This window comes from Halyomorpha halys, unplaced genomic scaffold, assembly GCF_000696795.3.
Source record: "Halyomorpha halys isolate HHAL.00 unplaced genomic scaffold, Hhal_1.1 Scaffold1566.1, whole genome shotgun sequence".
Lineage (NCBI taxonomy): Eukaryota > Metazoa > Arthropoda > Insecta > Hemiptera > Pentatomidae > Halyomorpha > Halyomorpha halys.
The window spans coordinates 125,988-143,412 of NW_027108130.1; the positions used below are offsets into that span (position 1 = coordinate 125,988).

The 17,425-nt window shown below is 32.8% G+C and overlaps 2 protein-coding genes across 2 annotated transcripts in view; one reads left to right on the forward strand and one right to left on the reverse strand.

Moving 5' to 3' along the window:
* The window catches only part of LOC106690067 (uncharacterized), a gene marked incomplete at its 5' end in the record, with an annotated part of 38,183 nt that extends 25,886 nt beyond the window's left edge, over nt 1-12,297 (forward strand). The window contains 3 exon segments of the mRNA XM_014435340.3: nt 1,550-1,730; nt 4,213-4,331; nt 7,103-12,297. Coding sequence (XP_014290826.3) covers nt 1,550-1,730; nt 4,213-4,331; nt 7,103-11,626 — 4,824 coding nt within the window.
* Nucleotides 12,298-14,473: 2,176 nt separating this feature from the next.
* Nucleotides 14,474-17,425, reverse strand: part of LOC106690066 (glutaminase kidney isoform, mitochondrial) — a gene marked incomplete in the record, with an annotated part of 36,413 nt that continues 33,461 nt past the window's right edge. Inside the window, 1 exon segment of the mRNA XM_067046538.1 lies at nt 14,474-14,633. Within this exon segment, the coding sequence (XP_066902639.1) occupies nt 14,504-14,633 (130 nt within the window).

Here is a 17,425-nt window from a genome sequence, read left to right on the forward strand (position 1 = left end):
AAAAATAATAGTACTAATAAAATAAAATAATTTAATTAATAAATACGTTAAAACACACAAATAGAGAGGTCAACATATTAAAATAAATAAATAAAACAAAGAATAATCTCCGAGGTAATTCCCATGCAGGTGATGGTGTATGATCCCCAAAGAAAGAATATGTTGTATAGTAGTTTTATTGATAATATATTGTATCATGAATTTATTTAAAAATTTTTTTTAAGAAGAAATTGAGATAAAACAATTTATTGAAAAATTATACAATCTGTCAAAGCTGACGATCAGGTTGTCATTCAAACGATATCTGCGTCTTACATAACTAACTATAACAGGTGTCCTAAGAAAAATTACTTTGAAAAAAACTGCATATTTTAAGATATTATCAACGTCTATAGGCAGAGTGGATCAAAACATAAAAAAAAAAAAATAGCCACTATGTAAATGAACATTGGTTGTTGTTACAAGTCATAGAGGAAAATAATAATAAGAAGAAAATGATATAAACTATATAATCGAATGTAATATGTAATATAGTATAATTTCATTAAAACCAGAGTGGCCGGAAGGTCATAAAATGTAACATATTGTTTATTTCTTTAGATTTAAAACTGTTGAAAATGAGATTTAAACCCGAAAGTTTGTTAAACGTAATAAATCATTCTAAAATAAGTAATTATTTAAAGAGTTTTAAATCTCAAAATTGAATTATAAAATGTGAAAAATGGGCATTATTAACTTCTGGGTTTTACGCCATAAAGCCCCTATGAACAACAACAATTGTTAAAAATAAAGACCAATCTTTTTTCGGTTTTAAAAACTGATCAATTATAGCCTAAATAATTCTTAGTAAGAGAGAAAAAGAAAAGTTAATCACAAAAACAATGACATTTATAGATTTAATTAAATAAATAAGAAAAAGACGAAGAGAAAAACAATTGGAGTAATGTCAATGATAGAATCGATAAATACAGAACTTATAATAGGATATCTTGTAGTGGCCTGGGCTTCAGTCTTCAGGATGAGGTTGGATTTCCCAAGTTGTAAGACATGCTCTTTTAACTGTCGATAACTTGGAGCGGAATTTTATGGACCGATTTCTAATGTAGTGTTCTATTGTTTCCATTCGTAATTACCTATGCAACTGGCTATTTCTTTTATACCGAGGAGCATCCAGTGTGATTCTTAAGACTTTACTTTTAAATTATTTAATTTTTTTTTCTTTTTGTAAATGATGCCGCTACCCAGACTATACTGCCGTTGTAATTCGTTAACTTTGTAAATTCAGTATAATTAACCCTAGTCGCTGAAACGCTGAAACACTTTAAAATTTACAAATAAAAAAAAAAAACTGGAAACTATGAGATCACGAAATTCAGGGAGAATTTTTCTTTTTACACTTACCAATAATTGATTAAATCTAAAGATTTTTTTATGAAAAATATATTGTAAGATATTATAAGTTAAAAAGATGTAATTCATAACTTTATTTATTGAAAAAAAAGTTACTTTTTTTATTATAAAGAAATAAAATATAAATTTACATGCACAGGTGAGGCTGCCTATGCCAACCAGCGAGACCATACCATACGTGGCAGAGGTGATGGGCGCTACTAGCTACGAGGAGAGCGTCGAGGAGGGCGGAGAGGTCAAGAGAGTCCAGAGGAAGCTCAGTGGGCCAGAGCACAAAGAACCCGATCTAGACAGGGAGGAGGAGTTCACAGAATATCAAGGTAAGGCGATTTCTCTCTTAGTGCGATCCTCCACTGAAGTGTAAAATAACTGAGAACACTCGTTTCCTATTGACATATGTTTTTGAGATAACATGTACATCCATTATTTTAAAAGGACATTAAAGGCTTTAGATAAAGGACTCAGTAGGGGTTATTCACTATATATGTTTAATTATTCAAGAGCTTTTGATCGAGTCTGGCACCCGGGACTGCTTTACAAACTCCGTAAATTCCTACCTCCTACACACTTTCTCACCATTCGTTCCTTTCTCATTAATAGATTTTTCGAAGTAAACCACAATGGTTCCTATTCATCTCTCTATTCTCAGTCCGCTGGTGTTCCTCAAGGTAGTATCCTTGGACCCATCCTCTACACCGTCTATACAGCTGACATTCCAACAAATCCTAACACTATCCTCACCACATATGCCGATGACACATGTGTGCTCGCTGTTAATAATAACCCATTAATTGTGTCGTAATTGGAGAATTAAGATAAATTCCAACAAATCCCATCAAATCACCTTTACCCTTCGTCGTAAACCTACTGGCTGCCATACAGTTTCATTTAATGATGTTACTCTTACCCCTGTCGACAAGATCCGCTACCTTGGATTACATTTGGACAAGCGATTAACCTGGAATCCTCACACCAGACTGAAAAGACAGGAAACTGCACGTCGATTTCGACTCTTACATCACTTACTAGACAAACGGTCTAAACTTCCAACACATTACAAAAGACTGATCTACATGACTGTAATAAGGCCAATCTGGACATATGGAGTTGAGCTTTGGGGCTCCACAAAACCTCCGAATTCCTCTCGTATTCAATCCTTACAATGGTCCTTACTTTGTCACAAATAAAATAATATATAAAGACCTTAATGTTCCCTATGTAACCGATCTAGCCCGAACCAGATATCACTCCTTCCATTATAAACTCTCTAACCACTCAAACCCCCTTGTTTCTAATCCTGTATCCTCTTCCATTCCTGACAATCCTCCGAGGCGCCTGAAAAGAAGATGCCCACGAGACCAGTAAAATGTCATTAGAGTGCTACCAATGGGTAGTTTCTCTACACGTCTGTAACACTCCAATTCAACTTAGATCAGATTTACTAAATGTATTATAATTTACAGTTGTAAATAGCAATAAATAAATATTTAAAAAAAAAGATTAAATTATTCTATAACGGTAACATATTTATTATATTAAGTACACAGTATTAACGTATACTGTGTTTCATACATTTTGTTCAAGGGAAACCAGTATAATTATCTTCAGTAATTAACTAAAATTATTAATAATTTGATGGATAAAGTGATCATGATTTACTATCTTGAGTCTTAAATCTGTTAGGATTGGATTTCTTCCCTAAAGGCTTATTGTGTGTTTACCAATTACCAATAAGTAAGTACAAATCCATACAAAATTGTTAACATTGAAGTTGGTAATATTGGAGATTTATAAGGTATCAACACTACAGAAGTGAACAACTTATTTTCCCATCAACACAAGTATATAAATTATTTAAATAATAATAATAATTCAGATAGATTGTATCGTCATAAAATATTTTACATGCTAGTCAACGGTTGTCTTCTGATATATGCCAAGATTCTCTGAGGGCTAATCCATCATCATAGCTAGGAAAATATCCTATTATCATATTGTCCACCAAGATGAAATCAAAACAAGTATGGTTTCCTCGAAGGACTAGTCCAGAAGTATCTAAATCTTCCTCTTCCGTAATTAAACCAGAGTACCCTCCTTTATAATAACAATTAGGATTTATCTCTTCTTTCAGAAGCGTGATTTTCTGATCAGGGCTTCTCCCCCTGAAGCTTCTTTGTAAAGGCTGGCAAATAGTTCAAAAGTACACAATCACTTACTCTTCGAACCTGTCTCGAGGATCTTTTCAGGTGGTCTTGGCACATGATTTATTCAATTAATCCTTTTGGAATAACTCACTATTTTCTCTCTTACTTTGTCTAAAAGCTTTCTATCGATGTCTTCTTTTCATTAGTACTAAATAGACCTTTGTCAATATTTTTTATTAGAAGCCACCATTTACAGTGTCTCAGAGCAGCCACATCTCCCAGATAGGAATCTACCTAAATTATCGAGTTTCTAAAATAATAAGTACATAGATAGGAATATCAACTTAATATTTTTTTTTACTGGAAAATGCGTCAAACAACTGCCTAAAAATCTAAATCGGAGATCAACATATTCCAAACTGACCGAATTTCAATTTTGTTTAAATTATCTGAGTAGTAATCTAGTTAATATTTTAATTGAATTAGCAAACTGGTTATAATAAGGTTTATTGTTATATTAATAGGAATATGGATAAGCAGAGTGGTGTAGTGGTTTTATACTGGATGATTTCAGGTTGACATAGTTTGTCCTGTATTTATTATTAAATTGAACTATGATATTAGACCAAAGATATAACGAAATGTTTTGACATTGCAGGAGTGATTGGAAGACCCGGCGTGGACTTCCCAGTGCTGCCTAGTATTCCACGAACCGAATTCAGCTGCAGAAACGTTAAAAGTTCAGGATATTATGCTGATCTTGAAACTGGATGCCAGGTAATAATTTCTGATTTGCGAAAATTTTTGAATAAATATATCAATTTAATTCATGGTTATATCTATGTATTTTTTTTTTACGGCAATGTAATATATATTTATATAAAAAAGTAAAGGATCATCCAACTCCAGGAACATGCTCGCGAGATATGCCAATTAGAACAGAACCACAAAATATATCTCTTTGGAGTTCACTATAAAGATCCTAGAAGTATAAAATTGATTTTAAATGAATATTTTTATTATTTAACTTAAATATTCTTACTACTTTTGATTATAGTGTGGCTTAATTCAAGAATGACAAATGCCAGTTTTCGATCAAACTGATTTTGGAGTAGTCAGTTTAATAAAACCTATATTTATATAAACGGACAACTGAAGACTCGCTAATAGCACTTAACCAGCATTAGCATTTATGGAACCGGAGTCGTAACTGTATTTAATTGCAATATTTTTTTTTATAATTTTATTTTAAAAATTCTCCCGATAACAAGATACAGGTTGTTTTTATGCTAGGCACCAGAACTGAAGGTATTATATATTATTCATACACTTAGATTTGGAATAGTAAACCTTGTGGTTTGAAACATCAACCATCGATGTCCATTTTCAGAGGTTTCTTATTTTTTATGTAGTAATTGTATCCGTCAAAATTAAAATTTTACTTGCAAATGCAATGTTTTCGGAAGCCTGTAACTGCCCCCTTTTTTATAGCACATTATACGTGAATCTTAGTTTCCTAAAGCCTTCAGTCTATTTTTCAAATTCATTTTTCTTAGGACCTAGAATTAGCAAATAGGTTGTTGTTGCTCCGACAGAAATATAGTTGTGGGATGCAAGGTATCATATAGCGCTAGAAGGATGAGTTCGTTACATAATTTAATTTAAAATTAATCCTGCTTAGAGTTATGAAAATTGAGTTTCGGGAAAATTTCGAGGTATACAAGCAATACTGGAGGCGGAATGCCCAAGTGGTGTAATACTTGTGTAATAGGCAAAGTTAGAAGTTAAGCTCAATCGAGCGCGGTTTAAACTTGGATAGGTTACCACCCAAAATGGTTTGCTCGGCTATTTAGCCACTCCTGAGAAATGAAGCCGGTCAGCTTACTGGAATTTATTCACATCAACAAAGCGTAGTATTGATAGTCACTTAGTGGCTTTAATACAGGTCGAAACGTAGGCACAAATGTCAAGTTTTATTGAGGCGGGCCTGAGATTGTGCCACGACCGATCATTCAGTACCTTATAACCCAGAGATTCAAAGCAGCTTTGGTAGAATTACATGATACAGGATGAAAATTGCCTAATTAGCCGCAAAGTGATTGTTTTCCGAGTTATATAAATGCACAATGATGGCAAGTTGAAAAAAACGAATGTAAATTACAAATTTTTCTAAAATAAAATTTCAGGTCATTGATTTTTTTTCTTAACTTGAATGAACCTAAAAATGAATTTGTTGAACAGTCGCAATTTTTTTATCCTTCTTATTATAGTTGGTAGAGTCATCAATTTTGAATCTTGACTGTATATAGTTTTCATAAAATTATAAAAAAAATTGGAAGGCAAATTCTTGAGTATTGGGCTTTTGGGCCCTTTGCACACGTTGAAACATACATATATTTCAAAGTTAACGATAAATTATTTACGAATAAAATATACGGTAGACCATACCTTCACTAATACACAATTTTTCCCTAGCTTTGAAATAAAGCAATAAGCTGTTCCTTGTAATATATATATCAAGGAAAATACGTTTGCGCAAGCGTAGGCGAAAGCAGGGATTGGAATTTGCTAAAATTTACTGTATACCATGTCAATACTAACCCCCAACATGACATATCATCAGCCCTTAGAAACGATAACAAAACAATAGAATCGGTAATTAAATTTATAAAATCGCATAATTTACTTGCAGAAATATAATTTAAAAAATAACAAGAAGAAGAAATTCATCGCTTGTACAATTTTGGAAAAATCATTTCAGCAACTACTTTTTGCCTTCTTTAATGTGTGTTTATGAGTGTGTGCGTGTGAAATAAAATAGTCAATTGAATATTACCATAAATTAATAAGATTTAAACGGCTTTGATGACCTAGGAAGCCTTACGCCTTTAAACAAAATAGAACGAACGAATTAAACCCAAACATTTCATGAAATTTTGGCTAATCGGACGGCAGGTTTTCTAAATATATGTATGGGAAATACGTTTACGCATACTGAAGCAAAAGCAGTTGACGGAATGTGATGAAATCGATATGGGACCAACTAAGTACCAACCCTCACAATCTGATGAAATCGATATGGGAGCAACTAAATACCAACCCCCACAATCCTTAAATTTCATCCAAATTGGCTAAGGTTCGATCGATTATGCCTCAACACAAATTTGATTACAGACCAACAGGCAGGGAACGAAACGTTTTCTTTTATGTTTAAAATATAAAATGTGAGTTAAAATTTTCAATTCTGATACTATGATTTTTATTCAATTCCAACATGAAAACAAAGATTATCTACCTTTGGCAGAGAGGACCAAAAATTAATAAGAATTTCCATAACATTTATAATAAACAATTATAAACTAATTTATAATAAAATCTAAAAATCAATCCGAAATTTAATAAAGAAAAAACTTTTATTATATATAAAGAACGCCATGATATTGGCTTATATCGTACTGCGATAATAAATCTGGGTATCTAATTTACTGATATGCATTTAAAGATTCCTATTTTTTACGATGTTTTATTTATTTATTTTTTTTTTTTAGGTTTTCCACATCTGCGATGGAGGAAGGAAAATATCATTCTTATGCCCCAACGGAACCATATTCCGTCAAAGTCATTTGATATGTGACTGGTGGTTTAGAGTGGACTGCGAACGCTCCGTTGAACTGTATGAAGAAAGTGCTGAGCAGCTTGCCCACGACCAAATGATCTATAAGAAAAGAGCAGAAGAGATTGCAAAGGCCATAACGGTAAGAACAACTTCAGAAGCACCGAGAGTAGCCAGCAGCACCCAGCAGAGGCAATACAGGAGGAAACCTCAACAGAGGACACAATCACAACCTCAACAGAGAACACAATCTCAACCTCAACTTCAACAAAGAACACAGACTCAGACCCAACAAAGGATACAGTCTCAGCCTCAACAAAGGACACAGTCTCAGCCTCAACAAAGGACACAGCCTCAGCCTCAACCTCAATATCAGCCTCGACAATCTCAATACCAACCTCAGCTTCAGACTCAGCAACCTCAATACCAACCTCAGCCAATTACTCAGCAATCTCAATACCAACCTCAGCCACAGACTCAACAATCTCAGTACCAAGCTCAGCCACAGGCCCAACAAACTCAACACCAACCTCAGCCACAGACTCAACAACCCCTTTATCAAACTCAAACAGTAACTCACCAATCTCAATATCAAGCTCAACAATCTCAATATCAGCCTCAGCCTATTACTCAGCAACCCCAGTATCAACCTCAGCCAATTACTCAGCAACCCCAGTATCAACCTCAGCCAATTACTCAGCAACCCCAGTATCAACCTCAGTCAATTACTCAGCAACCTCAACCACAGACTCAACAATCTCGATATCAATCACAGCCACAGACTCAACAACCTGAATATCAGTCTGAGCTTCAGCCCCAACAAGAAGAACAGGAAAGGCAAATTCCTGCTGAAACTGCTTCATTTGCAAGCAATAGACACCGATTTGCAAACCAACTTGAAGCTCAATACAAGCAATATACTGCCGCAACTACCACAACTATTCCACCTCCTACACAGACAAACTTGTACAATTATAATGGACGGCGATACCAAACCACTTCATCTACTGTGGCAAGTTATAATCCACCAAGTTTTCAAGAAATTAGCAAAAATGAAGAACACACCAAAGAAGAATACAGTAAAGAAGAGATCAGTAATGAAGAACTAATCAACAATAATTACCCAGGCAGTGTTTATTCAAGCTACAATTACACTTATCAAAATGCTGATTATTATAATAGCAAACATAATTATACCACTAACTATAACTTTTCTAGTAGTGATTATGTTGATACATATTCACAACAAAATGGACAGTATTACCAGCCAGAAACAAATAGGGGCACAAGCAAATACTTTTACAATGTTAATCAAAAAGCTAGTTTAGAACCAAAGTCAAGCTTTGTTACTGAAGTTCCTCATCCATCCACAACAGCTAGATCAATATCAAACAGTGAAATTAATTTTTACAATGATCAGACACAACAAAGACAGGATACCTATCAAAAAACCCAGCCCTCTACAAAAAGTTCTTCTAAACAAAAAACTGTTTTTGACGTTAAAATCAGACCGACTAAGGATTTTGCATATGTAGAACTTCTCAGACATGAAGAATATTTGAAAAATCAATCTAAAACCACATCTGAGCCTCTGTCTTATAGCTCTCCAAGTTTTTCACATAAAAATAGCCTTGAGACCACCCCTTCTTCTTTGAGTGATGATGTTATTCCAGTATCCAGTTTTTCAACAACATCAACTCCATCTCCTCAACCTAGTACAAGACATACATATCTTCCTACTAAAGGAACAGAAACTCCTAAACAATTTACGACCACTGCAACACCTAAAATCAATAGATATGCTTCAATTCATGTTTCAGGCACTTCAGAAGAAATAAGACCTGAAGTTGTCAACTCCTTAATGGAATCAGGAGTAACTCCAACATCGGCTAAGGCTCTGCATTCATTAGCAAGTTATATCAGTTCTGCTGCTGCTGATGACTTAAGTAGCATTTATGGGCAACCGGATGGACACCCACAGGTGTCTGATGTCATTCTGAACTTCCGTTCTGGAATACCAGCAACTAATTCATACATACAAAATGAAGTAACAACCCGATCATCTTCATCCCCTCCAGAAGAAAGTTTACCAGCAGGATTAACAAAAGCTACAAAGGAATCATATTCTTATCTCTTTTCGGAAAGTAAAGAACAAACTGAAAAGAGAAGTGAGGTACCTAACGTACCATTCCTAGAAATAGATTATACTACTCAAAAACCTCAAACAACAATCTCGCAAATAACTAGAGGAGGTGACAGAGATTTGAGATTGAAAGATTCAAGTGAGCTAAGGGAACTGGCCCAGGTATTTAGCAGAGCATTGTCGGCTTATCTTGAAGATCCTGAAACATTTAAAGAAATACTTGCACAGGTGAGACCTACTGAACCTAGTAATGTTGATCACACCACACCTTCTCCAGAGGATGAAGTCCTAGACTTTTCTGATGCCAATCAAGGTCAGAAAGGCAGTACAGGTTCTCCATTAACAACTCTAAGTAACATTGCAGGTTATACAGATGAAAATTTGAACATTGGAGATATAAATAATTTGGTGCAAGCAAGTCGAACTTATGAACCAGACAATTCATTAGAACATAATACATTTCCTCCAACAGCCCCAGAAAATTATCAAGCAGCTCGTTTTAGCTCAGTTACACCCAGTACTGTACAGTCAAAAGTGAACAGCATCACAAACAACACTGACACTCTAGACTTCTACAGTAGACTTGGATCTAAAGAAGACCAATCTTATTTCCCAACTGTAGGTGGAGTAAGCGATACCAGCAGACCTAGATACGGAGGTTTTCAAAATAACACTCAGAAGACTGCCAGAGCATATTCTCCCTATGGCTCAGACGTACCTAAAAATCTTACTGGAACACCAATATCAATAACTACTCCAGTGGCACAAACTGAAGTTCCCTTATCAGTTAGTGTGACTAATGCTACATCAGAAAAAGGAGAAGGACTTCCAGAACCTAAAGATGTGAACAGCCTTATAAAAATCAATGTCTTGAATTCTGATCAGTCAAGTAGCGAAGAAAATATAAATTATCAAACATCACCAACTGCATACCAGGATGACACATATTTCCCATCAATTGATCAAGAGAAAGTTTTGATAACAGCAGGCAGTCAATCATTAGTATCCAGCAATAACTACCTCCAATTCGCTAAAAAGTTTAATGAACAAAGTCAAAAAGAAATAAGTAAATATTATCCGACACTCTATAGTTCTAACTCATACATAAGTTATGCTCCCTCTGCAGTGTCACAAGAAAAATTCAATACCAAAGAAGATTACAAGAGTGAAGAATTTATTCCTTTCTTTGGTCAGGAACCTCCTTTTGAAAATTTGGCCAAACCTTCTGGATTCCAAACCACTAAAGAATCTGAAGATGTCAAAAAAGATCAAAAAGAAACTGTTCAGACTGAGACATATGAGAAGCCAACTGGCATCTTTGCTGACCCAATAAATTATCATATAGGAACTATAAATGCTGAGCTCGCTACTCCTTCATATAGTGATAAAAATAGTGAATATAAAGTTTCATACAAAAATATTGACCTTGGAAATGGTGTGACATTGGAAAAATTTGATTCATCAACTGAAACTCGTAAATATGAAACAACTTGGACTGTATCACCTTTGATAGATTTAACCACTGCCAGTGGAAGCACCCTTTATCAAAACTATACCAGCAGCCCAGTACCTTCTTCATCAGCTCACTATTCATCCCCTCATCAATATGAAGCCACAACGTACCGCCCACCTCGCTCAAGTGATTCTTCTAACACAATAGAGTTCCAATGGCCAACAACAGTCCAAACAGAAATTAACTCTGAGGAAACTGTAACAACTTCTGGACTCACTGAGTCAACAGAAACAGTGATTCCTAATGATCATTTAGGAAGCTTCGAAAGAACGGCCATGGATATGTTTGGTAATCTTAATGAAACTGCTGCAGTCACACTTATGGATATGATGTCTAAAGCAGAAAAAAATATGACAATACGTAGGCTTGTACTACTTTTGGTAAATGAAAAAGGCAAAGAAAACAGAACTGTCCAGGAATCACGAGAAAACTTGATAAATGCTCTTCTAAGTAATATGGAAGAAATAAAAAAAGAAACCACTACTAGCGAATTACCTCCTCTTTCAGCTTCTCCATCTACCCCAAGCAGTGTATATATTCCTAGGAAAAAAGTTAGAGTTTCCCGAGTACGTGTAAGCACTACAACCGAAGCCCCTCAAAGTAGTGGTAAGTTTCACCGAGGAACTGATACAATGACTGCAGTCCATGGAAGCCCATCTGATATAAATAAGATCAATTCTGCTAAGTTGTACATACCTTCACCAACAATATCAGCATATACTAACACACTTCCAATAGACTCTGATGCAAGAGCTGTTGAACTTCTGAGGACACTCTACAGCCTTGCAGCCAAATGGGGTTAGAGTGAAAATCTGAGCAACTATGAGACTTAAGGTAGTAAACCAATATGATCGATTGAACTTCTACAATAGTTTCAAACATGTGCTTTGTACGTGGAGAAGAATCCTTGATCATATCTGGTTTATCAGGATCAAACAATTTTATGTGAAAATTTTGAAGATCATATTTTTTTTTTTTTAATTTATCATTGATACATGTACAGTTCTATGAATGTTGTAATGTTCCTTCCACCTTAATAATTTTAAGAAATGAAATATAATGAAGAAGTAATGTAAATGTAGATAATCCTATTAACAGATTTTGAGATTTCTTATAGCGTCTATGATTACTAGTTACAAATAATCAGAGCAAGAATTATTTATTATTTATAAATATAAAAAAAAAGTAACAATGCTCTATTAGTATTTATTTTTTTCAGCCAAATGATTTTAGTCACTCAATGAAATATGTAAATAAGTGTTCTGCAAAACTTTGTAATGCTCAAATTAGTCGAAGATGTCATTGGACAGAGCAGTGAGAGATACACTAAAATCTGTAATTTTTATATTTTGTTTTGTTATTCTTAGTTATTTTTGAAAATTACAATTACTGTGTTGCCATTAATGTTTGAGTGAGTATTTGTATAAATGATTTTATGTAGGTATTAATTTTGTAAAATTTTTATTAAATTACATGTAAATATTTCTTTTAATTGTACATATATTTTTTTAATTTCCCTTTCATCCCAAAAGTGTTGATTATTTTTTTTTTAAATTGGTTCTTAGTTTTTTCTTATGTTAAAAATTTACAAATTTAAATTTAAAAATTCACAAAAACTGTGAAATAATAAAACTACTTTGGTAAAATTTCAGCTAACCCTCATCTTCAAAGATCAATCTTATTTATCTGTTGATACATTTTTTTTTTTATTTGTAGTTTTAAAAATCTAGTGAGTGAGATGGCTCAGTGATATATATATTTTGAACCCAAGTGATTAAGAAAATTTACATAAAACCATATTATGAATTAGGTCACACCAACTCTCTTTAAGGTGTGTACCCATCTCTTCAATAGGTAACAGAAAAAAATGGTTAAATACAATCACAGCCATATCACCTCATTGCACAATTAGTCAAAACACAGTATTTCTTCATGAAATATCCATCTGAAAGATCTTTAAGGTTGCAATAGTGCAAGGTTTTTATTTTTATTATTTTTTAGGAAAAACATTTAATTATAAGGGTGATTCTTCAATTTCTGTAACAAAGCTTACTGAAAATGACTAACCATTCCTAGTTTTTTTGTTTTCACTTTGAGGTTCTAATCATTAATAGGTACCTAGTTATAAAATAAATAAAGCTAGTTTTGTCCCTACCTTGCCCTGTCGCAAAGCTGAGACTGACTTTTTTTTTTTTGCAGTAAGCCTAAAAAACTTTTTTCTCATTTATTCAATATGCTTTCAAGTTTTGTCTTAAAACACAGATTGAAATTTAGATGGAATTTGTATAAATAAAGTACAGTTTTGAAGTTTAGTTATAAGCTTCCCTTAAACAGATGATATTTATTTATATAGCATATTCAAGATTGCGACATTTGATACTACTTAGTATTGGATTTGATGTTTATAACAGATGTGATAATACTGAAAAAATTTAAATGTTTGTTATTAAGCAGAAGGGATTTTTTTTTTTTAGTTTTATATGATTGAGGAATGCTTATGATAAAAAACATTAACACTGACTTCTGCCTCAATATATATTTTCTATTAAAATTTATATAGTTATAAAGTGATTTATTTCATTTATACTCCCTAGTCACATATGCCACTCCCTAAAATAATATATATTTTTTAAATCAATGTCACAAAAACTATGATATTATCTGAGACAATTCTTCAAAACATTGTCAAGGAGCAATGCCAGAAGGTAGTGGAAATCAAATAAATTAAACACTCTCCTTTAACTTTTGAAAAAAAAAAATTGATAACTAAATATTACCATTTTGAAGTATGACCCATAAAAAGATAATAATAAAGTATAAATAATTTATTTATTTTTTCAAAATTTATATAAAATTTTAAATAAAAACAATGTCAGCCAATTACATAGATTAGTAAAGCTTCTTTACTATTTTTATCTTTTTTACATTCTCATATTTTCTTCTATGAAAAATGATTTGTCTGGCAATTTTTATTTAGTATTTTTATTAATTACCTAATATAAAGTATTTATTGATATAAATAATTATCTATATCATTTTATTGATAATTATCTATATTTCAAGGTATATGATTTGTCGTTTGAAAATTGACGAAATATGGGGGTATCCTTCTTCTTCAATCGGTGCAACAACCCTTACTGGGTCCTGGCCTCCTCAAGCAGCTTCCCAACAGAATAGGGATATCCAGAAAGGAGTTATTTTAGTGGTAAGAAGTGAAAGTAGTTGACAGAAACTGATATTAGCTCAACTTAGTACCAACCTACATATTCTATTAAAATGTTATTAATATTGGACAATGGTTTGATGGATTATCATCGAACACAAACATAAGCATTTATTTTTTTAGAAGTTATCAATGGGTTAAGTTCTTGTGTATGACTATTTTTGTTTCCCGCTTATTTTTCTTAGACATTTACCCAATAATTAAATATACAATTTTTTTTATTAAAAAAACTCGTTCCCATCACACTAGCCATTTAGCATCACATATGAAAATAAAACAAGGTTTACTTATTCCTAAATGCATAATTAGGAGTGTAGGCTTTAAAAAATAGGTAAACTATTCCCTTATAGCGATTCATGAACCATAACTTGGGAATTTCAGGATCACAATGTTGGAGACTGATTAAGAAAGTGAAAAACTAAACGAGTGTATTCAAAAAATTATATTATTTGGGCTTTTAAGACTTTGAAGGAGTTCCTCTGAATATGGTTTGGCTAAGCCTCTTTTCTTCTTGCTTTGATTCTAGAAAAGCAGCTATATCTTGATGACCAAAGAATTCAGCCACTTTACACGGAGTATTTCCCATTCTGAAATTAATTAGAATGTACTGTTAGTTCATGATGTTTACAAATTTAATATAATAACTTTTTAGCATTGGTCTGCATGTTTCGTCAAATGTCAGAAAAAATCTCTGATTCCTCATACAATAAATTACAAAAATAATATAGTGACCCAAATATTTCCTCTATAATAATCTATATAAATAAAAATATAATGTTCATTTGTAATTTATCTAAGATATCTGAAATTTCTTAACTGATTTAGACTGTTTTTTCTAGATGTCCAGTTTAAGAGATTTCTTGAAGTGTTAAAAACATCAACTTTATTTCACTACCAAAATTTTTATTACGACACTTTGATAGCTCAGTCGGTCCAAATTGTTTCAATATCGGCCTAATATTGAAACACTTTGAGATTATTATGTAAAAACTATTCCTATTTTAGTATATTATACATGACAACATAATAGATAATCAAATAATCTAAAATAAGAAAAACAGAACACCAAAATCAGACCAGTATAATTGATTATAATGCAAATTTTGCTTCAGTTTTTTTTTTAATGCATTTTCGTGTTACTATAGTAACCTAATCCCTTTATATGTGTCAATCTATATAAACAAAATTTATATTCATTATTCAAACTTTGGGAAACCTTAGAATGCAAATTTTTATAGCAATAGATAATTTAAAAAAAATTGTTAATAATTTTCCCAGATCTTAAGATTTTTTTTTCAATGATTCTGAAACAATACACAAAAGCAATTGTTCTGTGAGACTGATTAATATTGCTTTAATTAACACTTTAACTCCTGAAAAAGTCTTAAGCTATTCAAATGCAATAAAACAAATATATTATACATATATATGTAACAATAACAATAAATGAATCTTTTACCATAGTAGATGTTAATCCTAAAGTTGAATATCAGATAAAATGTTTGTTGATAATATAATATATTGTAATATTCAAGATTTATTTAAAATAAATAAAAGGAATTTTAATAGTTGTTATTTATTCTCGAATACAAAATATTGCTATAGACTCTTAATCTCAGAGTGGGTTTTCTATATAATCAGCACACTTAACTACTAATAACACTTAACTAAATTAATAGCTACTAGTACAAATGTTTTTTAAATTCTAGGTAGAGCAAAACTAGCCAATTACATAATATTTTTTTTATTACATACATAATATTTTTGATGTTTTACTACTATTTGACTTATTACTATCTTGACTAACAGTCAACAAAGGATTCTAGTCATCTCCTCTTCAGGAAACGTCCTCTCACCAGGCGATCCAAACAAAGAGTGATCTTATTCTTCTTGGATTCTTCTTATTCTAGACGTTTACCACTGATAGTAGACAAAGGGTGTTCCGCACCATCTCTTTCTGGGGACGTTCTCGTTCCCCAGACATGTCCAATCCACCCACCTACTAACAACTAGTGATTTCTGCTTCTAGGAAACGTCTTCTCACCAGGCGATCCAAACAAAGAGTACCATTTCCTTTCTTCTATCTTTAATGTTCCCTCGTCCATAGAAGAAAATCGATTGTAGCACAATCGCTTTAAATCACTTGCTATGATTTACAATTTAAATAGTTCATTAATAATTGTTATTTTCTTCTATTTCTTTTTTGATTATTCTCTTCCTATAATTATAGTAGAGAAATAACAAAAGTTGAAAAATTTCAATCTACCCACTCAACATAACTGTAACTCCACAACCTTCGGAAGGGCGTGCTGCCATCTTGAAATATTTTAACGATGTTTTTCACTCCATATTTGACTGAACAAAATTGGTTAGCTTTCTTTTTTTATTCAATATAACAAATAAACAATACATGAAACGATACATAAAATAAAAACATATTAAAAACCATTTATATATAAAAAATAACTATTTACTCAAAAAGAGGATATTACAATATGTAATATATCATGTACAGATGACAATTTGTAAATATTCTTAATACAATAAGCAGTCCCATACAGAAACAGTCCCAAAGCAAATTACCCTTACCACATTCTTGTGAAAAACATCTAGACTTTTTCAGAAATGAAGTTAAGTGCACTAACTTACTCAGAGCCAACCATAAGCATTGTTATTATCTGAAGGCTGCTTAATAATGTTTAAAATTTGGATAATAAACATGTATCCAAATGTAGGCTTAACTTGGCAGATAATTAGTCTTACTTAATTTACTCATAAAATCAAAAATTAATTACACCTTCTCATTGATTCATTATGCTGATTTCTTATATAAAATTAACATATCACCATAAGGAATTGATGAGCTTGAAGTCATCACACCACCACCATCACCAGCCGGAATGGCCCTTCCCCATTTCTTGTAAGCCCCCAGCTATCATCCCACCAATGTATAACTGCCTTCAGCGGACCATGTTTGCTCATCTTATAATGCCATACGGCAAACCAAGATATAATGTAAATTGTATATGTATAATGTATTGGATTATATTATTATGTATTATGTAACCATATAAAAAATAAAGAGGTTTGAAAAAAAAAAAAAAAACCTGTGCCAATCCCCTATTCCGAGAGATCGCCCCTCCACCAGACTTGGGAGGTGGCAAAGCACTGTCCCCTTGGTTGACGTCCTCGGAAGTCCTCGCTGAGGAAAGGACTTCTGGCTCTGCAGTCTGAAATCACCCCTTTCCCCCAGTGGAGCGGTCCTCCCCGTTCTAGTACCCCCTGGCCAGCGGCTCCTGGGTCAAAATTGTAACCCCCGTCCTCAGCAGACCTATTCCAACCCCTTATAATGCCATATGGCAAAGGAAGGACACTATTA